The following is a 27,318-nucleotide window of genomic DNA, read 5'->3' on the forward strand; positions in this document are numbered from 1 at the left end:
CCCATTGTATTCAGGTTCCTGAGCTGATTGCTCAGTTTTAACTTTTATGTCCACAGGTAAGAGTAAGTTACTGATTTGTGTTTGCCTACTTGGGACTTTCATCTTTTGAACAAGGCTAAATAAGTGACAGCACTAAAGTGCCATGTTAAATTCATAATTGAAAGAGCAATAGACACTGAATAATTGTCTTATTATAAGCAATAATACTGCTTTTCAGAACTGCACTGATACTTTCCTATCCTTGTCTTAAAAAATAACCGAGCATCTGACTCTTGGTTTTGGCTCAGGTCATGATCTCATGATTTGTAGGTTTGAGCCCCGCATCGGGCTCTGTGCTGGCAATGCAGAGCCTGCTTGGGATTTTCTTTCTCTTTCTGTGCCCCTCCCCTGCTCATGCTCTCTCTCTCTCTCTCTCAAAATAAATAAATAAGTGTAAAAACAGAAAAGTAACTGAGAAGTAAATCCCACATTTTACTTGAATACTTTAGGCTAGGAATGGTTAGAACTTTTTTCCCTTTAACTCTGATTAGTTAATTCAGTCAAATGATTGGTTTAAACTATGTTTGAAAATTGAATTGTCTTAAAATAAATGGCTATTAGTATGCACATGAATATATGATGCAACAATACAAATGTGGTAAACTTTGACATATATGTTTCAAATTAAAAATTTTTTAAAATTAATTTTGGGGAAGGATAATCCTTTTAAATGTTTATTTTTGAGAGAGAGTCCTGCAAGGGGGGAGGGGCAGAGAGAGAGGAAGACTGAATCCAAGGCAGGCTTTGTGCTGACAGCAGAGAGCCCAATGTGGGGCTAGAACTCAAAAACTGTGAGATCGTGACCTGATTCAAAGTTGGATGCTCAACCAACTGAACCACTGAGGTGCCCCAAGGATAATCCTTTAATTAATTAACTAATTAATTAATTAGTTTAACATTTATCTATTTTTTAAAGACAGAGAGGGGCAGAGCACGAGTAGGGGAGGGGCAGAGAGAGAGGTAGACACAGAATCTGAAGCAGGCTCCATCCAGGCTCTGAGCCATCAGCACAGAGCCTGATGTGGGGCTCAAACCCACAAACTGTGAGATCATGATCTGGAGTTGAAGTTGGATGCTTAACCAACTGAGCCACCCAGGCGTCCCAGATAATCCTTTTAAAATGAAGGTTCTCAAAAGACATGCATTTATATTTTCATTATAAATTTGAACTCAGGTATATTATCATTGAAAGGTATACACATTTAAATATTTAATATGTAGCATAAAATCAGAAAAATGAGGAATATTTTAATTAAATCTCTATTAGCCTTCTTACACCGAAATGCAAAACTTACATAAATTTTTTCTGACAGTACAGATTTATGACTTCTGTAAAAAAAGCAGTGAGAAGATTTATAATTTCTTGAATTCCCTCTCAAATTTAGGACACTCATTGAAGCAAGATGTTAATTCCATGAGATTACCAAATTAAGAAAACATGTAGCTTTGCCTTTGCCAGACACATTCATAGTATATGAATGAAATCTAAAACGTAATTTAGTATTGATTTTAATGTTTATTTATTTTTGAGAGAGACACAGAGTGCGAGTGGGGGGTGCGGAGAGAGAGAGAGAGAGAGAGAGAGAGAGAGAGAGAGACACAGAATCTGAAGCAGGCTCCAGGTTCTGAGCTGTCAGCACAGAGCCCAATGCGGGGCTCGAACCCATGAACTGTGAGATTATGACCTGAGCAGAAGTTGGACACTTAACCAACTGAGCCACTCGGGTGCCCCATGTTGATTTTAATTTGATTTCTAAGCACAACTTTATGGTGTTTTGGGTCTGAAAGTGAAAATAAGCACATACCTGTGTATACTCATGGAAGAATGTATTTTACTAACAGTTGAATGAGAATATCTTGAGTTTTTTACTTTTATATTCTACTTAAAAGTATCAGTATTTTCCCTATTTCGTCAACATAAACATACAAAATGTTATTTTTATGCTGTCAATTTTTCTTAATTGCCAAAATAACTTAAATAAAGTCAAGAATATAGTGTGAACTTATACTATCTATATATTTTTTATACAACATACTCTAGTAAATTAGTAAATTATATAATGTGCTTTAAAATAGAAAATATCCGGGGCGCCTGGGTGGCGCAGTCGGTTGAGCGTCCGACTTCAGCCAGGTCACGATCTTGCGGTCCGTGAGTTCGAGCCCCGCGTCAGGCTCTGGGCTGATGGCTCGGAGCCTGGAGCCTGTTTCCAATTCTGTGTCTCCCTCTCTCTCTGCCCCTCCCCCGTTCATGCTCTGTCTCTCTCTGTCCCAAAAATAAAAATAAAAACGTTGAAAAAAAAATTAAAAAAAAAAAATAGAAAATATCCTATGAGGTCCTTGGGTGGCTCAGTCGGTTAAGTGTCTGACTTTGGCTTGATCATGATCTCAAGGTTTGTCAGTTCAAGCCCCATGTCAGGCTCTGTGCTGAAAGCTCAGAGACTGGAACCTGCTTTGGATTCCGTGTCTCTCTCTCTCCCTGTACCTCCCCTGTTCATGCTTTGTTTCTCTCTTTCTCTCTCTCTCTCAAAAATAAATAAACATTAACAAGTTTTTAAAAATTGCAAACTTCAGAACCTTTAAAAAAATAAAATATAAAACATTTTATAATTATTAACGAATAAAGATTGCTCTCAATCATATCTTTCAAATTTTTCACTTGATATAAAGGATGTATTTGATTTTAGGATTTACAAAGCTTCTATTTATTCATTTTTTTTTCAATGTTTTATTTATTTTTGAGACAGAGAGAGACAGAGCATGAACAGGGGAGGGTTAGAGAGAGAGGGAGACACAGAATCTGAAACAGGCTCCAGACTCCGAGCTGTCAGCACAGAGCCCCACGTGGGGCTCGAACTCACAAACCGCGAGATCATGACCTGAGCCGAAGTCGGTCGCTCAACCGACTGAGCCACCCAGGCGCCCCTATTCATTGTTTTCTAATATACCTGCTGGATAATATGATATGCTATAAACTGGACATGGGCTGAAAGGGGAAACAAAAATTGGACTTTGAAATTAACAAAGCTCCAAGGGAATGGAAAAAGTACAATACCTGAGATTTGATTGGTGCCTTGTCATTTTCAAATTTGTTTCAAGTATCCTAAGACTATGGGTACCTTTCTGTGCAAATGGCTAATATAGTTTCTTTGGTAGTGGGCTTTCTTTCTTCTTTGGAGCAATCTCATTAAAACTTTGAGTGATAATGGCTTTTATATTTAATAGTACATCCTGGCAACTATGGACTGTAGACATGTATAACCTAGTGGACTAGGTTTCAGAACTTGGAAGTTAATTGTTGTGAACTTTAATATTGTCTTTCTTTGTGTAACTGGCTCAGTTTGTTCTATTCATTATATAGAATAGGCGGTTATGGAGTGTATTATTACACTGGTTACAACAACTACCATATATATGGTGATTACAGCAACCAGCAGAATGGTTATGGGAAAGTATCCAGGCGAGGTGATCATCAAAATAGCTACTCACCATACTAAATTATTCCATTTGCAACTTATCCCCAACAGGTGGTGAAACAGTATTTTCTAATTTGAAGATTCATTTGAAGGTGGTTCCTGCCACCTGCTAATAGCAGTTCAAATTAAATTTTTGTATCAAGTCCCCAAATGGAAGTATGATGTTGAGTCCCTCTGAAGTTTAATTCTGAGTTCTCATTAAAGGAAATTTACTTTCATTGGGGGGCACCTAGGTGGCTCAGTCGGTGAAGCATCCGACTTTGGCTCAGGTCGTTATCTTGCTCTCTCTCTCTTTCAAAAATAAGTAAACATTAAAACAAATAAGAAATAAATTTACTTTATTTCTTAATTGCTATGCTTCTGAATCAATTTGATTTGTTTTATGTACCCCCTCCCAGTATTGTAGAGCAAGTCTTGTGTTAAAAGCCCAGTGTGACAAGGTCATGATGTAGTAGGGTCTTACTGGTTTTTAAATAAATCTTTTGTATAAAAAATGAGGCTGTAGATATGGTAAATAATTTTGGTCATTTTGACTATTTCTGGTTCTCTAAGAGATAAAGTAAGAAAAATCTATCATAACTAATTTTCTTGAATGGCGGGGATATATATTTTTGCAATGGGATTTAAATATTATACTTTCTTGGATAATAAATATATCTAACAGGAATGAAATCCTATAGAGAGCTATTTAATGTCTTATTCTTAGTCATAAGCTTATGTAATAGCACAACAGCATCTTTGTTGACAGTTATGTTATTTTTTATTTTTTTTAATAGTTTTTAGGACAAAAAGGCAAGGTAGAGAATAGAATTGTATACAGTCTTAAAAATTCTTCCTTGGTAAAAGAATAAAGAAAAGCATTGTGGTAGGCTAAATAATGACCATTCAAAAATGTTCATGTCTTAATTCCCAGACCCTGTGAATATGTTACTTGACATGGCAAAATGTCATATTGCAGATGTGAGAAGGAGAGATTATCCCAGTATCACAAGGTTTGTTACAGGTGGAAGGAAGGAGGGTTAGAGTAAGGGAGAGGTTACAAGATGCTGTACTGCTGACTTTGAATATGAAAGAAGGAGCCATGAGCTAAGAGATGCAGGTGGCCTCAAAAAAGTAGAAAAGGCAAGGAGATAGATTTCTCCTTTAGAGCCAACAGAAAGAACACAGCCCTGCCAACACCCTGGTTTTGGGACTTTTGATCTCCAGAACTCTAAGAGAATATATTTGTATTGTTTAAGGCACTAAGTCTGTGGTAATTAATTACATTCGCAGTAGGAACTAATGCAAGCTGAAGTTTATGTTTTATGGAATTCTTTCTGTAATGAAGTATCACAATGACCACAAAAATTCAAAGAATGACCTGCCTGGAAAACAAAAGGAAGCCCACAACAAACCCCCCTAAACAATTCTATATTTATTCACAGATATGGTATCTGAAATAGAGTTAACCACAAGAGTTAATAAAGAAGTACATTTCGAAACTCCATCTTCTAAAAATAATGATGAAAAATCAAAAACATCACTGGATACTGAAGGACCTACTCAGCAGGAAATAGACAGATCTGTGGAAAATACCCTGCCAAACAATCAAATGTTTTCAACTGATTACTCTCTGTCTTCTCAAAATTATATTGCTCAAAAAGGTAAGAAACAAGTTATTTGTTCTCTAATGCAGCAATTAAGGAAGAAATTAGATGCAAAAGTTATATCACATCAAGTGTTAACATATTTTTATTTATAAATTGACAGAAGATGCTTCTGAGTATCAGATTCTGAAATACTTATTTCAAATTGACATTTATGATTTCATGAATTCTGCATTTTCATCAATTATAATTCTTACAGAAAGGGTAAGTTGACCTTTTAAATCTTTTCCAATAATTTTACCTATTTCTAAATATAGGAGTAACTGAAAATGATGTTTAAGTGAATACTCTTATGCAAATGTTACATAATGTTGGTCTTTCTATAAAATCTTACATGTAGGATTTCTCCTTACATGAATGTTTTGTTGCATGGATATTGTTAAGGATTTTTTTTAACCTTTCCTTAAGTTTTGTTGATCATGAGCACTGTTTTTTTTTCTTTCTATTTTATTCCCTTTTTTTTCAAATCAGGAGAATTATACTGAATGATATAGCTTGGAAATAATAGGAGCTAAAATGAATCTTAAGCAAATTTTTAATATCTGAATGATAGCTGGGATCTCAAAATGGTACATTATAAGACTCTTACAAAAGCAACAAATATCTTAAAATTTAACCAAGCCATAACAAAAATTCCAAAATCTTCCACTTAAAAAAAATGTTTATTTACTTACTTTTGAAAGTGGGGGTGGCAGAGGGAGGGGCAGAGAGAGAGGGAGAGAGAGAGAATCCCAACAGGCTCCATGCTGCCAGCACGGAGCCCAATGCGGGGCTCAATCTCATAAACTGTGAGATCATGACTCGAGCTGAAACCAAGAGTTGGACGCTCAACTGAATGAGCCACCCAGGCACCCCTTTATTGTAAATCCTATTAAATCCTATCTCATTTATTGTAAATGAGATATTCCACAGGGCTTAGCTATAGTACTTGGCACATAGAAGGCCTTTTACAAATGTTATTTCCTTTTCTCATCTACTCTAACATATAAATAATTGAAGAAGCACTTTTATCTTCTTACATTTTAAGATGTAATTGAACAGTAGTTGCCTTAAGGAGCTTACTCTAGTTGAAGGACATAGGTAAAAAAAGCAATAATTATAATACAGTTCCGTAATAGACAAAGGAGGCTACTGATACATTAATCACCCTACGGATGCTCTAGTAGACTGACCAGAAGTGGTAGCTGGATATGGTGGGGGAAGAGAAGCCTGGGAAAGTGTCTCAGAGATCATACTTGAGCTTACCTTGAAGGAAGAGGAGGATTAGCCACACAAAGAAAAGATGGGCATTCTAGGTTGAGGAGAGAGCATTTTTAAAAGTAAGTGGAATAGATCATGCATTTTTGGAGAATTATAACCAATTTAGTCTAATTAAAAATAGTATGATAATGAAGATTATATAGGGATAAAATCAAAAATAGCTTCAAATATTATAATAGGAATTTGAACTCTATCTTGTAGATAATGGGGCACTATTGAAGTTTTAAGCAGTGAGTAAAATGAAAAAGTTGCATTTATAAAGTCTATCTGTCAATAGTATCAAATATCAAATAAGGATTAAACAGGTAAAGACCAAAGGCAGGCCTGGTCAAGAATTTATTGCATTGTAAAATCTGTAAAAAAAAAAAAAAAAAAAAAGGTGGGGTAGTGCCTGGCTGGCTCAGTCAGTAGAGCATGCGCCTCTTGATCTTGGGGTTGTGAGTTCAAGCCCCACATTGGGTATAGAGATTACTTAAAAATAAAATCTTAGGGGTGCCTGGATGGCTCAGTTGGTTGGGTGCCTGGCTCTTGATTTCGGCTCAGTTCACGATCACAGGGTCGTGAGTTTGACCCATATCAGGCACTCAGCCCCACATCTACACTAAGAGTGCAAAGCCTGCTTGGGATTCTCTCTCTCTCTCCCTCTTTCTCTGCCCCTCCCCTGCTTGTGCTTGTTTTCTCTCTCAAAATAAATAAATAAACTTAAAAAAATAATAAAATAAAATGTTAAAAGGAAGACTTATTGTATTAGTTTAGGAAATAAATGGTGAAGGTCTAAAACAGGGTATATAAACTCAAATGAAATGAGTGAAGCATAGGTAAAGATGAGAACTGTAACTAACTAGAGTGTGTATGCTTTCTCCAAAGTATGTAGCTGCTATTTACCTTTAGCCTGGTTTTACCAGATTTTCTGATATTTCAAGAAAAGTGGAGATGTGGATATTTTGTGTGAAATCTCTTGATTTTTAATGCTAGCAAATATTCACATTAAAAAGAAATACTAGGGGCCACCTGGGTGGCTCAGGTGGTTAAGCATTTCACTCTTTTTTTTTTTTTTTAATGTTTATTTATTTTGGGGACAGAGAGAGACAGAGGATGAATGGAGGAGGGGCAGAGAGAGAGGGAGACACAGAATCGGAAGCAGGCTCTAGGCTCTGAGCCATCAGCCCAGAGCCTGATGCGGGGCTCGAACTCACGGACCGCGAGATTGTGACCCGAGCTAAAGTCAGACGCTTAACCAACTGAGCCACCCAGGCGCCCCAAGCATTTCACTCTTTTGATTTCAGGTCAGGTCATTATCTCAGTGTGTGAGATTGAGCCCTGAGTCAGCACAGAGCCCACTTGGGATTCTCTCCCTCTCTCTCTGCCCCTCCCCTCTGTTCTTTCTCTCAAAAATAGATAAATACACTTTAAAACAAACAAAAAGAAGTACCATATTGGTCAGACAAAACGTTCTTTGGATCAAGTTTGGCCCACTAGCCACGTTTTTAAACTTTTGATCTAATATCTGATGGTGGTTGTTAAAATAATTGAAAGGACAAACTAGATAGATCTTTTGTAGACAGAATTCATTGGATTTAATGATTGATTGAATGTAGCGTGGGAGGAAAATGGAAAAGTGAGGATAACTTACCAGGTTTCTAGCTTGGGTGACCAGGTAGATGGTGGTGACTGTGATAAGAATCTTAGTGAAAACTGGGCTTAATAACATATACCATTTTGTTTTCAGAGGCTTCCTCTTCACTTTATTTCTTTGCTAAGTTCCAGAGAGTTGACCTTACCTGGTAAATAAGCCCAGAATAGTGATTAATTTACTCTGTATGATTTGGTCTTAAAGATGTTGATTAAAAACTTTACTTAGAAATCTGCTCCATCATAAGAGAAAAGAAAAACTAATAGTAATGATTATAAAAAGTCATAATAGGGGTGCCTGGGTGGGTCAGTCGGTTAAGCATCTGACTTCTGCTCAGATCATGATCTTGTGGTTTGTTTGTGAGTTCGAGCCCTGTGTCGGGTCTGTGCTGACAGCTCAGAGCCTGGAGCCTGCTTTGTCTCCCTTTCTCTGTGCCTATTGCCCGCTCACACTCTGTCTGTCTCTCTCAAAAATAAATAATAAACATTAAAAAAAAAAAAGATATAATAAAACTTTCAACGCCCCATGAATTAGTTCTGCTTATTTGTATGTCCTCTTGACAGATCCCTCCCATGTCAACCCTTCCCTCTCAAATTATACTAGTGAAATTACTAAATTAAAAAATAACAATAATTTATTAATCAGTATGCTATATTCACTGCTCCTAAGTGCTATTTAGTAAAGGCTATGCTAAGTATGTTTATTTTTGTGGACTCAGTAGATATAAACACATTTTACTTTAACTATTTTGGTTGACATTTTTTAGACATGAAATATTGAATTTAGTTTTGTGTTAATTATCTTGTGACCTTGGGGTGCCTGGATGGCTCAGTCAGTTAAGCGTCCGACTTTGGCTCAGGTCACGATCTCCAGGTCTGGGAGTTCGAGCCCTATGTCGGGCTCTGTGCTGATAGCTCAGAGCCTGGAGCTTGCTTTGGATTCTGTGTCTCTCTCTCTCTCTGCCCCTCCCCCACTCACACTCTGTCTCTCTCTCTCTCTTCCTCAAAAATAAAGAAACATTAAAAAAACATTTTTTTAAAAAAAATTATCTCGTGACCTTGGAAAGTCACTTATTCTGTAGGGCAGTCTCAAGTTTAAAACTCTAGCATCAGAAGCTGAGACCAGATGACAGACTGCTGGTTAAAGCTGCCTTGTGCATTGTTTAAAAAATTATGAACCAGTTGCCAACATTTAAAAGGTGAGTTAATACAAAAATCTGAATTTCTGGGTTCTCTTGAAAAAGTGGAAGACTGTAATATATAGTCTTTCATTTTCACATGGCCAAAAAAACTCAAGGGGAATAGTGCTTGCATTAAATACACAGGAATTCTTCATTTCCCTGCATTTATTTCACCTGTTCTGCCTTTATAGGGCTTTAAGTTCATAATATTTGGACCAAAAGTCCTGAAGGGTTCCTGCCAGGTCTAGAATTCTAACAATCTTCGTGCATCTACTAAACTCCCATAACATAGTTTTGAAAAGCTGCAAGTAAATGGAAAATCTGAGCAATTTTCCAGTTAAATTTAGGTGAAAGGGTTTCCTTTTCTTTTATCTAGATGTTTCAGGTAATTGTTTCTATTTGTTAGTAATTTCAGTTAGATTTTGTACACAACATAACTTTCTTTGAATTGTTTGTAATAGGAATTAATACTTTTTATCTAGGTTATTTCATAATTGAGGAGACTCTTTGAATTCTAACATTTATCTATTCCTAACTAGAATGTTTCATTTATATGTGGAGTAAACAATGGAAATTACCTAGCTCTTGTTCAACAGGTAACTCCGGATTCAATATGCTCTGAGAACAACTCTTAAATCGCTAGTACACAGAATGAAAGCGTGGCTCAGCATGTTTGATTTTCTTCCAAGGGACTAGATCCTATAGCCTGCGACATCGTTTAATTATGTTTAATTAAATGGGCGTAACTAGTACTTACAGCTTTGCAATAGGGCCCACATAAGGGAAATCAATTTCTAGGTTGAGGACAAAGTTTACTGGTTAGCATGTTTCTAATGTTACTGTGACTAACACAGGAGCATTTGTTCTCCATTTCCTTCAAAGCAGGCCTAGATAAGACAGCAAAATCCCATGTCTTCTTGAGAACAATCTTTGAATGTCTTTTATAGAGTTAAAACTATGTATTCTATATGAATAGACTATAAATAAAACATTCAATTTAACTTTTATCAGTTATCAAATTCAGGATATCTCTTTTCAATTGTAGATTTTTAAGAGGATACTAATGCAAATGATATTTAAGGAAAACAAAATTTAATAAGGAGTGATGTCCATGAAATTGGATTATAGGTTGGTAGTCACAACTCCACCTACAGTACCCCTTTACCACACAAGTGTCAAAACAGGATCAGTCAGTGTTAAACAGAAGAGTGCAGGATGTATTAGAATCTGAAATCTTTCTCAAGGATATGGGGAACTTAGTAGAACTTTATTTATATGTTAAGATATTTTAACATGAACTTTTTAAAAAATGGAATTGAAAGATCTAGAGGAAGAGGTAAGTTTCTATATGACTATTAAGTGTACAAAAGAGAAATTAGGTTTGAATTTGGCACCGAATTTAAGTTTTACTGTGTTTTTGCTACAGGGGAATCTTTTCGAGTTTTCAAAAACTTTGTTTATTCTTTTGTCCCTAATCTATGTTCCTAATATTTGGAATGGTAATTATTGAAAAATTGGAAAAGGGCACAGACTGCTTTAGGGGTGGGCAAAAGAGTTAAAAAAATGTTTTAGGTTATAAATAAGTCCTGAAAGCTGAAAATGATTTTATAGTTTCCTGAAAATGTTCAGACATTAAAGAATTTTTATCAAGTAATACAATGCTCTAAATGCATTGTTCTAAGATTCTCTGAAATTTTAAGTATAAAATTCTGGTTATGCTTCTGTTCTGACTTTAATAAGCTATTAACGTAATTTAATTTCAATACACACTGACCAGTATATATGAAGGTTGTGTAATATCTTAAAAATGGAGAATTATTAAGCAATTTCTGTTCCTGATACCGATTGTTCCTGAAACTCCTTAGGCTGATGTGGCAAAAGAGAACACTTTGAGTTCCAAAAAACTAGGCCCCATTTGGGCCCTCAAATCATTTGCTGTGAACTTGGCCATTTTTTTTTTTTTTTTTTAATTCTTTCTGGCACAATTGTTGCTGCCAGCTTACATTAGGGAAATTTCCTAAGGATTCAAGATTTTGTTCAACTATTGAGTTTTCTCAGGTGACCTGTTTAGGAAGAAGCATCTGCTCCTTTTTGTTGCTTCCCTGAGGACTTGTAGAAAGCCGAGCTTGTTGAGGATTATCATTGCTGGCAAGGAAGACCCAGGGGTTATCCTTTACACCTATGTCAGCTAAAAGTCTCCCACGAACAAATCCAGCCCTCCGTACTTTATTCAACATACCTAAAAATAGGGTCCTAAATTTAGAAGGCAAGGTGCTACTTTCAGCTGCTACTTTTTGCTCCCCTTTCTCAGAGGAGAACAGCAGTCGTCCAGCCAAGGTCCACAGCGGTCGGCTTTGGCATTTGGGCAACGAGGAGCTCATAGAGTTTAAGACAGTTCTGTCTAGCAAGTGCCCAGGTAACTTAGGTAGACATGCATAAACCATTCGAACCTCCTCTGGGCAGTGGAGACCCGATCGAAGTTCTCTAGCGTGGGAGAGGTTAAACTCTGTCTGAACCACAGCTGACCCGAGACGCCTTCCTGTCCAAAGTCCAAAGTCCGGACGCGGTTGGCAGTACGCACAGGCACGGGCCCTGCAGGCCATTTTCTGACTGGAAAGAAGGCGGCTGCCGGTTTCCTTGGGCCAGCAGCGTTCCCCGGGGTACGATGCCGTCAGGGCTTCAGTGGGGGTGACTCTTGACGTTCTGCGAGAGGAAAGTGCTGGGAGCTGGTGTTTGGCCTGGCGTCAGCCCTTGGGTCGAGGGGCCGCGCCGCGCTCACCCCGTGAGGCTTCACGCCTAGGGATCTCCAAGAGAAGCCTCGCCCCTACTGCGGCCAGATTTTGGGGGCGGGGGGGAGAGTCCTGAGCCGTAACCCCACTCCTGGGCTAGTGGCCCACACTACAGCGCAGAGCCTGAGGCCAAATTCCACTGTCTCTTCCTCGAGACCCTCCACTTCCAAGGGTGGTCGGCTTGGCCAGGTAGAGCGCCGGCCCCTTTAAGAACGAAAGGCAAGGACACGTCTACGGACCTCGCGCGAAGATGGAGGGGAAACTTACCGCATCCTGGCGTCCCCGCCTCCCAGCCTACCCGCCTCGGCCTGGCCGAAACCAAATCGAGGGGTGGACGGTGAGGAGAGGGCTAGTTGCAGGCTCCTGAGGGATGGGTATGGACCTCCGGATGTTCAGAACATAGAGTGTAACTAGAGGCGAGGCTTCCCGGTTGGAGAGCGTTGCACACTTGAGGCCTGTCGGCTTCTTTCTCTCCAGCAACCCCCCGCAGCCGGCTCAGCAGTGGTCTGCTCCTGTTGCCCGGTGCAGGTTTGGGTTCCGGACTGAAAGCTGGGTGTTCTTTGCTGCTTGTTGTGGCTCCGCCAGGCCCGGGCTGCGGCCGCTATAGCTGAGGCAGCCTTGGCGCCATGGAGGGGCCCGGGTCTGCCCCTCAGTCGTACTTGGGTCTGGTACTGGAAAAGCTACGCAGGGTGAGTCTAGGCGCGATCAGTGTTACTTGGCCCAGGGGTCGCAGGAGCCTCCTGGGGAAGGAAGCCGCCGACTTTGGCTTTGAGGTCTGAGCGGCGGTGGCTAGAGGTCCTGAAGCCAGTCCTCACCTGCTGTCGGGCTCGGGCCTGTGTCCGAGGCTGGTTCATAGGCGGCTTAGGTGGTTTTTTAGGTGATGGAAGGGGACCAGGAGATCAGGAAGGTGAAAAGAGCATTTGCCTAGCGGGATTTTGCAAAGGTGTGTTAAATGTTTTCGGGTTCCTAAAACGATTTCCCTTTCCGTCATGTTATTTATTTTGAACACGGGTCAGTGACACGTGGTTCTCCCACTGTGAGAAACTTAAGGACTGATCCTCTGAAATGAATTCCCTTTAATGCTGAAACTTATAGTTGTCTTGAAAGGACACCTAAGCCTGGATGGGAAGTTGGGATTATAATTCTGCGTTTTCTTTTACTAAAGAATGCTCTTTTGAGATACTTTACCTTGAGATTGTTCTTCGTTTCTTTCTGTGTGTGTGTGTGTGTGTGTGTGTGTGTTTAGTATAAAACGTCGTGTTAATGTAAAATCTGGAGATCTTGAACTCCCAGTGTTCAAAATTTCTATATATTTTTAAGATCATTTTATAATCAGGTTGCATAGATTTTTCTCAAGTGTTTATCGGTGTCTTTGGTGACATATTTTGGGGCACTTCTATCCCTATGTTTTAGACTATTTGCATTAAAAAGTCTTTTAAAATATTGGGGCAGTTGCGATTATTGGTTTCTTGTTATCTGTATTAAAAATACTGTTATGGTATTCAGTCATTCAATTATAGCGTGTATAGTGATTTTGTGTGTGTGTGTGTGTGTGTGTGTGTGTGTGCGTGCGCGCGCGCGCGCGCGCGTGTGTGTGTGTGTGTGTGTGTGTGTGTGTGTATGACAGTTCTGTGGAGAATCTAAATGGGCTGAGTTTGGGCCTCTGGTATCATGCTGTCTGTTAAAGGAGAGAAGACAAAAACAAAAAACAGTACAAAGTAGAAACCGATGAAGTGCTTATCAAAGCATACACAGAAAGTGCTAAGGAAATTGAAGGGTGGGAGAGATTGTATTTTCTTGAGTGTTTAGGAAAGCCTTTCCAGGCTAACTGAGTAGCTTAAGCAGAGGAAGCATGAAACAACATCGTCTGTGCAGGGAACTCAGTTTTACTAGAGTACAAACTGGGCTCGGAATGATGTGCAATAATGGTTGCTGGAGACATAAGTAGGTTCCAGTTGATGTAGGTGCTGGAGAGCATTTGAAGAATTTCAGTGGTTAGACTTTCGGTTTAAATAGAGCTTCCTAATAGTAGTGTATAGATGAAATGTAAGGAAAACAAAACTAGAAACAGGGTGTAGGGAAGAGATGACAGAGTTGTCAAGTAGTGATAAAGAAGAGGATATTGAATGGGGAAAATATTTAGTAGCTAAGAGCCAAAATGGGTAGGATTTTGTCCGTTGGATGTGAAGAATGAGAGAAGGCATCTACAATGACTCCCAGGTTTCTGGCTATGGCAGCTTCTTCATTCACAGAAAGAGGGTTTATTGGAAGAGAAGTATATTGTGGCATGAGTGATGATTTCTGATTGTACATATTTCCTTTTCTTCACTGAAAACAATAATCAAAACTTAGTTTTTATAGGACTGTGAATGGAGAGACACATGAGGAATTGCAGAATTCTTGCAGAATTTTTTCTCCTGTGAATGTATTTTTACCTGGATGATTTCTTTGCTAAAAACTGCTATGCTCACCACATGGGCCTGGGGGCTAGGATGGCACAACATTGTTCTGCTTTTTATTTATTTATTTATTTTTTTAGTTAAAAAAATATTTTTTGGTTCAGCTATAGTTCACATAAGATTCAGTCTTTTATAGTGTCCAGTGATTTTTTTATCTTAAAAAAATTTTTTTTCAATGTTTATTTTTGAGAGAGAGAGAGAAAGACAGACAGCATGAGTGGGGGGGGTGGTGGGCAGAGAGAGGGAGACACAGAATCCGAAGCAGGCTCCAGGCTCTGAGCTGTCAGCACAGAGCCCGACGTGGGGCTCGAACTCATGAACTGTGAGATAGATCATGACATGAGCTGAAGGCGGACGCTCAACCTACTGAGCCACCCAGGTGCCCCTATAGTGTCCAGTGATTTTTTTTTTTTTTGTATATTCACTATGTTGTGCAGCCATCACCACAATTCCAGAATATTTCCATCACCCCCAAAAGAAACCCTGTACTTATTAGCAGTCATTCTCAATTCTCCCCTCTCTCCATCCCTTGACAGCTACTAATCGACTTTTTGTCTCTATGAATTGGTCAATTCTGGACATTTCATGTAAATGGAATCCTGTAATGTGTGGCCTTTATGACTTCTTTTACTTAGCATACTTTCAAGATTCATCCATATTGTAGCTAGTAATAGTACTTCATTCCTTTTTATGGCCGAAAAATATTCCATTGTATGGATATGCCACATTTTGAATATCCATATAGTTAATGGACATTTGGGTTGTTTTCACTTTTTTGGCTATTATGAGTAATACTGCTGTGGGCATTTGTGTATAAGTTTTTTTGTGAATGTCTTCAGTTCTCATGGGTGGAATTACTGGGTCATATTTACCATATGTTTAAGTTTTTGTTTTCCACAGACACTGCACTACTTTACATCTCCACCAGCAATGTTTTAATTTTTCTACATGCTCTCCAGTAATTTTTTTTTTTTTTTTTTTTTTTAGCCACCTTAGTGAGTGTAAAGTGGTATCTCATTGTGGTTTGGATTTCCATTCCTCTAATTTTAATGATGTTGAGCATTTGTACATATGCTTATTCACTATTTGTGTATCGTCCTTGGAGAAATATCTATTCCTTTCTTTTACCGATTTAAAAAAAATTGGGTTATTTGCCTTTTTGTTGTTGGAGTCATAAGAGTTTTTTTAATATATTCAGGATACAGGATCCTTATCACATACATGATTTGCAGATATTTTCTCCCAGTCTGTGGATTGTCTTTTCACTTTAAAAAAATTATTATTTTTAATTTTAATTTATTTATTTAATTTATTTTATTATTATTATTATTTTAATGTTTATTTATTTTTGAAGGAGAGGGAGAGAGACAGAGTGAGCGGGGGAAGGGCAGAGAGAGAGAGAGAGAGAGAGAGAGAGAGAGGGAGAGACAGAATCTGAAGCAGGCTCCAGGTTCTGAGCTGGTAGCACAGAGCCTGACAGGGCTCGAACTCACGAACCACAAGATCGTGACCTGAGCCGAAGTTGGACGTCCAACCAACTGAGCCACCCAGGTGCCCCATCTTTTCACTGTTTTGATGGTGACCTTTGAAGCGTGAAGATTTGGGGTCCCTGGGTGGCTCAGTTGGTTAACTGTCCGGCTCTTGATTTCAGCTCAGGTCATGATCTCACAGTTTGTGAGTTTGAGCGCCACTTGGGACTATCTTTCTCTCCTTCTCTCTCTGCTCCTCCACTGCTTGTGCACTCTCTCTCAAAATAAATAAATACAGTAAAAAAGTTTTGAAGCACAAAGGTTTTACATTTTGATGAAAACTAATTTATTTTTTCTTTGGTCGTTTGTGCTTTTGGTGTCATATCTAAGAAACCATTGCTTAAAATGAGGTTACAGGGATCCTGGGTGGCTCAGTTGGTTAGGCCTCTGACTCTTGATTTCAGCTCATGATTTCATCTTACGGTTGGTGGGTTTGAGCCCTGCATCAGGCTTTGCACTCGCAGCATAGAGCCTGCTTGGGATTCTATCTCTTTCCCTCTTTCTCTCTGTCTCCCTCCCCACCCCCCCTTCTTTCTCTCAAAATAAATAAATAAACTTCCAAAAAAAAAAAAAGGTCACAAAGATTTACAACTATGATTCCTTTTAAGAGTTTTAGCTCTAACGTTAGGGTCTGTGACCCATTTCAAATTATGGTATGAGATCCACTTGTACTAGTAACATTTGTTGAAAAGCCTGTTCTTTCTTTACTGATTTATTTTGATACTGCTGTTGAAAATCAGTTGACCATAAATTTATTTCTGGATACTCATTTCTGTTCCATTGTTTATATGTCTATCCTTAGGCCGTTGCTAAACTGTCTTGATTATGATAGCTTTATGGCAAGTTTTGTGATAGGGGAGTGTGAGTACTCCAACATTGTTTTCTTTTCTTTTTTTTTTTTTTTTTTGTTTGTCTGTCTGTGTATGGTTATATAGCTATAGAGAAGGAACTGCTATATACCTTGCATTTCTCTATAAATTTTAGGATCAGTCTGTCCTTTTTTTGCAAAAGAGGCAATTGGACTATTGATAGGGATTGCATTGATTTTGTAGATCAGTTTGGGGAGTATTGCCATCAGGACAGTATTAAGTCTTCTAATTTGAAACATAGAATGTCTTTCTATTTGTTTAGAACTTAAATTTCTTTCAACAGTGTTTGGTAGTTTTCAAAGTATAAAGTTTGCTTTATTCCTAAGTCTCTTACTCTTTTTGATGCGATTGTAAATAGCAATTTTTTAAATTTCATTTTCAGATTGTTTATTGCTATTGTATAGAAAATAGGACGGATTTTTCTGTATTGATTTTCGTATCCTACACTGTTGCTGACCTTGCTTATTAGCACTAATAGTTTCTTATTAAGACTTCTTATTTTAGAATTTTAAGATTATTTAGGATTTTCTGTATGTAAGATTATGTGATCTTCAAATGGGGGTAGTTTTAGTTTTTCCTTTACAATATAGGTGTCTTTGATTTTTTTTTTTCTTGCTTAATTGCCTTGGCCAGAACCTCCAGTACAATATTGAGTGAATATGGAGAGAGTGAATATCCTTTTCTTGGTCTTGATTTTATTTTAATATTTATTTATTCATATAATCTCTATACCAAATGTGGGGCTCAGACTTATATGACTTTGAGATCAAGAGTCACATGCTCTTTTGACTGAGCCAGCTAGGTGTCCCCCTTGTTCCAGCTTTGAGGTAAAAGCTTTCAATTTTTCATCATTAAGTAAGATGTTAGCTGTTGGTTTTTCATAGATGTCCCTTATTAGGTTGAGAAAATTCCCTTCAGTCCTAATTTGTTGAATGTTTTGATCATAAAGGATGTTGGATTTTGTTAAATGTCTTTTCTGTGTCTATTGAGATGATTGTGTGATTTTTTTTTCCTACTAATATGGTATATAATATTGATTTATTTTTATTTGTTGAACCAACCTTGTACTCTGGTATAAATGGCACTTGGTATATAATTCATTCTATATACTGCTAGATTTGGTTTGCTATTATTTGGTTGAGAACTTTGGCATTTACATCATATATTGATGTGTGTTTTTCTTTTCCTGTGATATATATGTTTGGCTGTCATACTAGGGTAATACTGGCCTCATGGAATGAATTAGGAAAAGTTCTCTCCTCTTTTGTTTTTTGGAAGAGTCTGAGAATGATTGGAATTAATTCTTTTGTAAACTTTTGGTAGAATTCACTAGTGAATCCATCTGGTCCTGGGCTTTTCTTTGATGGAAATTTTTAAAAAATACTAACATTTCTGGTGAACTAGTAACGGGGGTAATGTAGGGAGAGGCAGAAATTAAGGTGTTTTTTTTTTTTTTTTTTTTTTTTTTTTAGAAGAGGTATAATCAGGTTTATTTAATACAGATTAATGAACAACAGACAGTAGTTTGGAAGGGGTACTTAATATGGATCAGAGTTATAAAACAGATCTGGGAGATGAGAATAGACATTAAAGGGTGTTGTTCTAGGTAGAAAGATCTTAGAAAGTAAAGATTTTTCATATGGGTTTTGGGTTGAACGCTGGAAAGAAACAGACCTGATTAGACTGCAGGTTTTTTCTTAAAAGGACATTTTTCTTTTTCTCCAGGTTTTTTCTTAAAAGGACATTTTTCTTTTTCTCCGTACTATTCTCCTTTCTGTGTTTGAGTAATGTTTGGGGCCTGGTAACAAAGAAAAGAATAACCCCATTGGGTGAGGATAAATAATGAGCTGACCCAGAGAAAGATGAAATATAGAAGGAATTGTAAAAGCCTTAAGCTGTTTTGTGCTGAAGACCTGCGAGGGAGAGAAGTAGTATAGAAAGGCCATGGTTACAAGATCATGGTCTTTGAAAGAGGATTGATGGAAATGGTTAACCTTTCCTGAGTACCTGTCATGCATGTTCAAACAGCATTAATCCCATGATAGATAAGAGTATGGAGCCACAGAAATAGGGTAGATAGAGGCATTCAGATTCTAAACCCAAAGCTTCATCATTGGTTTTCAAACTTTTTTTTTTTCTCTAAGCTGCAGATCTATCCACCCCCCCCCCCCCCCCATGGGGAAATCTTAAATGGAACCCAGTATATTCTATACATAAAACCTAAACTGGTTGGTAGCAGGATAAGAACACCTGAGCTCAGATTCTTTCTTTGGCCATCTCTCCTCCTCTTATTCTTGGAAATCTGAGGCATCTCTGTAGAACTCCAGTTTTGAAATCATTGCATTTCACCATACTGCTATTTTTCATCACTTGATGATTGAAAGTTGCCAGAAAAATACATGTGATACCTTCTGTTTGGTAGTCTGGCAGCTTATTTCATGAAATGGGTGTTAAGAGTGTTTACACATAAACCTGTACTGATGTTTGTGTCTTAGTTTATGTGGGGTCCTATATAATAAAATACCACAGACTGGGTGGCTGTTAAACAAGTAACATTGTTCTCAGTTCTGGAGGCTGAGAAGGCCAAGATCAAGGCGGAGCAGATCCTGGGGCTGGTGAGGATATGCTTCCTGATTCATTCTTCTTATAACCTCACATGGTGGAAAGGTCAAGGGAACTCTCTGTGGTCTCTTTTATAAGGGCACTAATCCCATTCATGAGGGTTCCACTCTCATGATCTAATCACCACCCCTAAAGCCCCACTTCCAAATAACCATCACACTGGGGATTTGGTTGCAACATAGGAATTTTGTGGGGCCACAAACATTCCACGTATAGCAAGCAGTTTGTAATCAACACTTTTTATCAAACGTGCATTTTTAAGAAGTTAATTTTCTTTGTCTTGAAGGTTGTGGCAGTGTTGCCTGAAGATATGAGACCAGGTCCTAATCCCTATGGTTTCCCATGGGAAATGGTAATATGTGCAGCTGTTGTTGGAGTTTTTGCTGTTCTCTTGTTTTTGTGGAGAAGTTTTCGATCGGTAAGTAACCAATACTAGGAGAATATTCATCTGTCTTCAGGTTGAACAATTAACATAAGAAATATATCTTTTGGGGCGCTTGGGTGGGTCCGTTGGTTAATGTCCAACATGGCACAGGTCATGATTTCGCGGTTTGTGAGTTCAAGCCCTGTGTTGGACTCTGTGCCAACAGCTCAGAGCCTGGAGCCTGCTTTGGATTCTGTGTCTCTCCCTCTCTCTGCCCCTTCTCCACTCATGTTCTGTCTCTCCTTCAAAAAGAAATAAACACTTAAAAAAAAGTTAAAAAAAAGAAATCTATCTTTTATTTTAAGCAAACGTACTAGCCTGTTGTTACGTGTATTCCTCGTGTTAATGTGTGGCTACTAGAAATTGAATATGGATTTAGAAGAATTTTTCTAAGTGTAAAAATGTTAAAGACTTTATTTGTAGAAGTATTCTACACTAATACCCTACCTGTATTTCTTATTTATTTATTTATTTATTTATTTATCTATCTATCTATCTATCTATTTATTTATTTATTTATTTTAATCTGTGTTTATTGTTAACAATATACTAAGAATCTGTGAATTTACCACTCAACTTGAAACCAAAACATGGACTATCACTTACATTAGGTGATCTTCCCTCATTTCATCCCCTTTTCTCCTTGTGCCAGAGGTAACCTTGTTCTGGATCCTGTGTTTATTATTCCCATGCCTTAAATTTTTTTTCTTTTTTTTTGGTGGTCATATCTACATATATTTCTCAAGTATAATATGTAATCTTATTTGGTATAATGCCATAAGACATATCTTGTAACTTTTTTAGTCCATCCTCTGTTGCTAAGATTTATCCATATATTTGGATGGGGCTATGGTTTTTTCCATATTGAGTGCTTTAGAATATTACATTGTAAGCATATGCTATAGTTTATATGTAGATTTTATGGTTTTGGACATCTGGGTTTTTTCCACGTTTTTTTCTGTTACAAATAGTGCTGCTGTGTATATTCTTATACATGTCTCCCATAGTATATTTGTAAGTTTTTCTTGGGAGTAAACTTAATGTGAGATTACTGGGTTATAGGGTATGTGGAGGTTTTACTTTGAAAAGATAATGACAAATTCTTTTCCAAATTGTCTATACCAGTTTACACTCACACAAGCAATATATAGGAGCTCCTAGAGATCCACTTGTTCTCTTTCTTCTCCAACATTTGTTATTGTTGACATTCTTTATTATTGCCATTTTGAGTGGGTATAAAATGGAGTTTTATCATAGTCTTGATTTTAATTTCTTGATCACCAAGTAGATTGAAATCTCTTAATAAATTCATTGGCCATTTGTATTTGTTCTTTTTGGAAATAATTATTTAGGTCTTTTGCCATTTTTCTATGAGTAGTTTAGATATTCTTGATGGTGTCTTTAGTTTGATTGATTGATTATGAATATGCCACATTTTATTTAACATTCTGTTGTTGATGAATATTTGGGTTGTTTCCAGTTTGGGGCTAGTATGGAAAGTGTTGCTATGTACATTTTTATGGGCTGTTTGGGAAACATATGTATACATTTCTCTTGTTTATATAACTAGGAGAGAGATAGCTGCATCATAGCATATGTAGATGTACTCAGTTTTAGTAGATGTACCAAATTTATTTTTCAAAGTTGTCTTCATACTAGTTGACACTTTTACCAGAAATTAATGAGTGTTCTAGTTGTTTTCATGTACTTACTAACACTTGATATTGACTGACTTTTAAACTTTAGCCATGTTTGAAGGTATGCATTTATTTTCTTATTGTGGTTGTAATTTGTATTTCTTGGATTCCCGCAGTGGTTGAGCATCTTTTCATGTGTTAAAAGGCCATTTGTTTAGTTTGTACACTGCCTCCTCAAGTCTTTTGTCCATTTTCCATTTCCTTTTTCTTTTTTCTGTTTTAAATGTTTATTTATTTATTTTGGGGGTACAGAGACAGAGGAAGAGAGAATCCCAAGCAGGCTCTGTGCTGTCATGACCTGATCCAAAATCAAGAGTTGGATGCCTAACCAACTGAGCACACCTGTTTTTTTTCCTTTTTAAAATATTTTTCATAATTTCTTTGTTTTTGTCTAAGTATACTTGACATGTAACATTTTCTCAATCTAAGGTGTACACATGTTAATGTTATAAATGTTGATACATTTATATATTATAATTTCCATTTTAGTGATAATTAGCACCTCTGTTACATTATGTGTTAATTTTTTTCTATGGTTGGAATAATTAAGTTCTAGTCTTTTAGCAGATTTGATGATTATAATACAGTGTTGTTTATAGTTACTATACTGTGCATTAGATCTCTGGGCTTATTTGCTACTAGTTGTGAGTTTGTACCTTTTAAGCTATCCTTGTTGCCAGTGTCGCAGTATGAAACATCGTTTCATCTTCCTTACCGTGTTTTTGTCTGTTATCAGAGAACAGAAATTCTTTGAAAATTTTGCATTTAACATGTCCTTGATTCATCTTGAATGTAATTTTTTGCCTGGAATGGGGTAAAGATTCGGTCTAATTTTAACTCCAAGATACAACCACTTTCCTGCTCATCTGCCATGCCACATATTAAGAGTTCAAATGCATGGACTGTGTAGATCTTTTTTTTTTTTTTTTATTCTTTTCCACTGATTACTGTTGAGAGCAAATACATGTATATCATTCTGTATCTCATCAATTAGGGGAAGACTAATTTGTGTTGTTCATGTATTATATTCTTGTTCTTTTCTTGTTTCCTTTCTTTTATCAAGAATGAAGAGAATTTGACTGAATTTCACTCTCTTGATAGGTTTATAATTTTTTTTGTAGTTCTGCAATTGTTGCTTAACATATTTTGAGCATATTTTATAAGATGGATACATGTTTAGAATTGCTATATCTCTTATTGGTGGATTGAACCTTTTGTCAGTATCTGGTAACTCTCTTTAATGTTAGTGATTCTTTTGTCTTAAGGTTTCTTTTATCTCTCATTTTTATAGCCATAGCAACTTTTTTGGGTGATATTTGATAGGTCTTTTTCTGTCCTTGTACATTTTAGCCTTTCTGTGGTGTTCTACTTAATGTGCATCCTGTGTAAATTTCTTTTTTTTTTTTTTAAGTCTATTTATTTTGAGAGAGAGAGGGAGAGAAGGGGGAGGGACTGGGGAGAGAGAGAGAGAGCGTGCATGCGTGAGCACCCCGGGGAGGTGCAGAGAGAGAATTCTAAGCAGGCTCCACATTTCAGTGCAGAACCTGATGCCAGACTGGAACTCATGAGTCATAAAGTCATGAGCCTTTCAGCAAAGTGACAGGATATAAAATCAATGCACAGAAATCGGTTGCATTCCTATACACCAACAATGAAGCAATAGAGAGAGAAATCAAGGAATCGATCCCATTTGCAATTGCACCAAAAACTATAAACTATTTAGGAATAAATCTAACCAAAGAGGTGAAAAATCTACACACTGAAAACTATAGAAAGCTTATGAAAGAAATTGAAGAAGACACAAAAAAATGGAAAAATATTTCATGTTCCTGGATAGGAAGAACAAATATTATTAAAATGTCAATACTACGCAAAGCAATCTATATATTCAAAGCAATCCTTATCAAAATAACACCAGCATTCTTCACAGAGGTAGAACAAACAATCCTAAAATTTGTGTGGAACCAGAAAAGACCCCAAATAGCCAAAGCAATCTTGAAACAGAAAACCAAAGCAGGAGGCATCACAAGCCCAGACTTCAAGCTGTATTACAAAGCTGTAATCATCAAGACAGTTCGCTACTGGCACAAAAACAGACACTCAAATCAATGGAACAGAATAAAGAACCCAGAAACGGACCCACAAATGTATGGCCAACTAATCTTTGACAAAGCAGGAAAGAATATCCAATGGAATGAAGACAGCCTCTTCAGCAAGTGGTGCTGGGAAAACTGGACAGGGCATGCAGAAAAATGAACCTGGACCACTTTCTTACACCATACACAAAAATAAATTCAAAATGGATGAAAGACCTAAATGTAAGACAGGAAGCCATTAAAATCCTTGAGGTGAGGGGCGCCTGGGTGGCGCAGTCGGTTAAACGTCCGACTTCAGCCAGGTCACGATCTCACTGTCCGTGAGTTCGAGCCCCGCGTCGGGCTCTGGGCTGATGGCTCAGAGCCTGGAGCCTGTTTCCGATTCTGTGTCTCCCTCTCTCTCTGCCCCTCCCCCGTTCATGCTCTGTCTCTCTCTGTCCCAAAAATAAATAAACGTTGAAAAAAAAAATAAAAAATAAAAAAATAAAAAAAATAAAATCCTTGAGGTGAAAGCAGGCAAGAACCTCTTTGACCTTGGCTGCAGCAACTTCGTACTCAACATGTCTCCGGAGGCAAGGGAAACAAAAGCAAAAATGAACTATTAGGACCTCATCAAAATTAAAAGCTTCTGCACAGTGAAGGAAATATTCAGCAAAACTAAAAGGCAACTGAGAAAATGGGAGAAGATATTTGCAAATAACATATCAGATAAAGGGTTAGTCTCCAAAATCTATAAAGAACTTATCAAACTCAACACCCAAAAAACAAATAGTCCAGTGAAGAAATGGGCTAAAGACATGAATAGACACTTCTCCAAAGAAGACATCCACATGGCCAACAGATACATGAAATGATGCTCAGTGTCACTCATCATCAGGGAAATACAAATCAAAACCGCAATGAGATACCACCTCACACCTGCCAGAATGGCTAACATGAACAACTCAGGCAACAACAGATGTTGGCGAGGATGCAGAGAAAGAGGATCTCTTTTGCATTGTTGGTGGCAATGCAAGCTGGTGCAGTCACTCTGGAAAACAGTATGGAGGTTCCTCAAAAAATTAAAAATAGAATTACCCTATGACCCAGCAATTGTACTAGTAGGTATTTATGCAAGGGATACAGGTAAACTCTTTCTAAGGGGCACATGCACCCCAGTGTTTATAAACAGCACTATCAACAATAGCCAAAGTATGGAAAGAACTCAAATGTCCATCAATGGATGAATGGATAAAGAAGATGTGTACAATGGCAATCAAAAGGAATGAAATCTTGCCATTTGCAACTATGTGGATGGAACCAGAGGGTATTATGCTAAGCAAAATTAGTCAGAGAAAGACAAATATCATGTGACTTCACTCATATGAGGACTTTAAGATACAAAACAGCTGAACATAAGGGAGAGGAAGCAAAAATAATATAAAAACAGGGAAGGAGACAAAAACATAAGAGACTCTTAAATATGGGGAACAAACAGAGGGTTACTGGAGGGGTTGTGGGAGGGGGGATGGGCTAAATGGGTAAGGGGCATTAAGGAATCTACTCCTGAAATCATTGTTGCACTAGATCCTAACTAACTTGGATGTAAATTAAAAGAATAAATTAACAATTAAGAAAAAATCATGAGCCTGATGATCTGAGCCAAAATAAAGAGTCCGATGCTTAACTGTTTGAGCCAACCAGGTACCTCTGTAAATTTCTTTTATGTGTGTTCTGGCAATCTCTTGTTTTTTCACTGTTTAGTCTGTCTACATATGTTATGATTATTGATATATTTGGACTAAATTCTTTCAGCTTTGTTCGTTTATTCCACTTTTTATGTTTAAATTCTTTTACATTGGTAAGTAAATCTTTTTACAGTGAAGACAAGAACCTTAACATACTCTCACATCCATTGGTTTCTTTCACTTTACTACTCAGATATATTTCTTCTTTTCTTTGTTTTTAATTTTCTCCTCTACTCTGTCCCTATCCCTTACAAACCACAAAAATTATTGCCAAGATACTTGGCCCTTACTTGATGTATCTCTTGAGGGTCTCCTGGATTTACTTCTTCCCATATTTGAATGCTTCTTTCAAAATTTTTAGTGTAGATCTTTGCGTGGCAAACCTTCTGCGACTTTATTTTGAGTGCTTGAGGATATTTGAATTAAGTCCTCACTTGGAATGGTAATTTGTTTGATATAAACATTCTAGGTTCAAAGTTCTGTCCTTTTAATACTTCAAAAGCCTTACTTCCTTGTCTTTTTACGTTTCATGTTACTTATTAAAAGGTCTAATGGCAGTGTGATTCTTATTTATAAATGATCTGTTCTCTGTGAAAGCTTTTAGAATCTTTTAAGTTGACATTGTTATTTCAATATAATGTGTCTAAGTTTGAATATTTTAAAATATTTTTAGAATTCTCTGGAATCTTTTAATATGAGAGCTTGTTTGCTTGTTTATTTATTTTTATTAATTATTGTTTTAGAGGGAGAGAAAGCACAAGTGGGGGAGAGGAGAGAGAGACAGAGAGAATCTTTTTTTTTTTGTAATAAAAAAAATATTTTAGAGAGAGTGCAAGAAGGAGAGAGGGGCAGAGGGAGAGAGAATCTTCACACTCAGTCAGCATGAGCCTGATGCATGGCTCTGTCCCACAACCCTGGGTTCATGACCTGAGCTGAAATCATGAGTGGGTTGCTCAACTGACTGAGCCACAAAGACATGCTGAGAGAGGGAGAGAATCTTATGCAGGCTCCACTCTTCAGCGTGGAGCCTGATATGGAGCACAGTCCCCATCACCCTCGGGTGATGACCTGAGCTAAAATCAAGAGATGGATGCTGAACTGACTGAGCCACCCAGGTGCCCCTGTTTTATCTTTTTTTAATTTTAGGAGTTATCTTCTGCATTTTACATTTCGTTTTCTCTTTTTGAGACTATTTTTTGGATTTTGTCCCTTCTACTTCTGTCTTCCATGTGTCTTAACTTTTGTTTTTTAATTTTTTTCAGCTTCCTGTTACCTTTTGAGATCGTTCCTTAATGTGATTTAGTGCACTGATTTAGTCCTCATCAATACTGATTCCACTGTACCTTGATCTTAAAACTTTTGTTTTTTAATTTTATACCTATACATCTTTGTAGATGATTTAAGTCCCCATTTAAGTTCCCTAAGCCTGATCCCTTTACAAATGGAGTTTTTCCTTCATTTTTTGAAGTCTATTCAGATCCATGGTCCTGTGGTAAACATTTCTCAAACTGTTATTTTGGAAAACATGATGTTAATAAGGGCTTCCTGAAATAGGAAGGAACCTGTTTTAGGGTAAAATATATTTGAAGAACAATGGACTAAATGAAATGAAACTGCTATCTTTAAGGCTGAGTTATTTCAGAACCTTCAGTATGCTTATATACAATGTGAATCTTCAATAGAGAAACTTTAATATGTAGCATTTTTTCCATTGGAAAAAGAACACTCTCAGTTAATGTATACTCATGCTAAGGCAGTAAGAAACCAGTTATTTATGTTAACTTTAAAAAAAATGTTTATTTTTGAGAGAGTGCGAGGACGCGCGTGCAAAAGAGACTGCAAGAGGGGGAGGGACAGAGAGAGAGGGAGACACAG

General features: G+C 37.4%; 1 protein-coding gene across 6 annotated transcripts in view; it reads left to right on the top strand.

Moving 5' to 3' along the window:
* Positions 1–27,318, top strand: part of MIA2 (MIA SH3 domain ER export factor 2) — a 110,788-nt gene that overhangs the window by 15,657 nt on the left and 67,813 nt on the right. For 2 of the 6 annotated variants that reach the window (XM_047861314.1, XM_047861318.1), the window contains exons 1-2: positions 10,413–10,567; positions 19,786–19,917. In XM_047861314.1, coding sequence (XP_047717270.1) covers positions 10,541–10,567; positions 19,786–19,917 — 159 coding nt within the window. In that variant the 5' untranslated portion in view covers positions 10,413–10,540. Of the gene's footprint in view, positions 1–4,936; positions 5,156–5,261; positions 5,363–10,412; positions 10,568–11,794; positions 11,892–12,433; positions 12,710–19,785; positions 19,918–27,318 lie in introns of those variants that run through there. The other 4 variants (XM_047861317.1, XM_047861315.1, XM_047861316.1 and 1 more) reach the window with 4 other exon arrangements.

This window comes from Prionailurus viverrinus, chromosome B3, assembly GCF_022837055.1.
Source record: "Prionailurus viverrinus isolate Anna chromosome B3, UM_Priviv_1.0, whole genome shotgun sequence".
Classification (NCBI taxonomy): domain Eukaryota; kingdom Metazoa; phylum Chordata; class Mammalia; order Carnivora; family Felidae; genus Prionailurus; species Prionailurus viverrinus.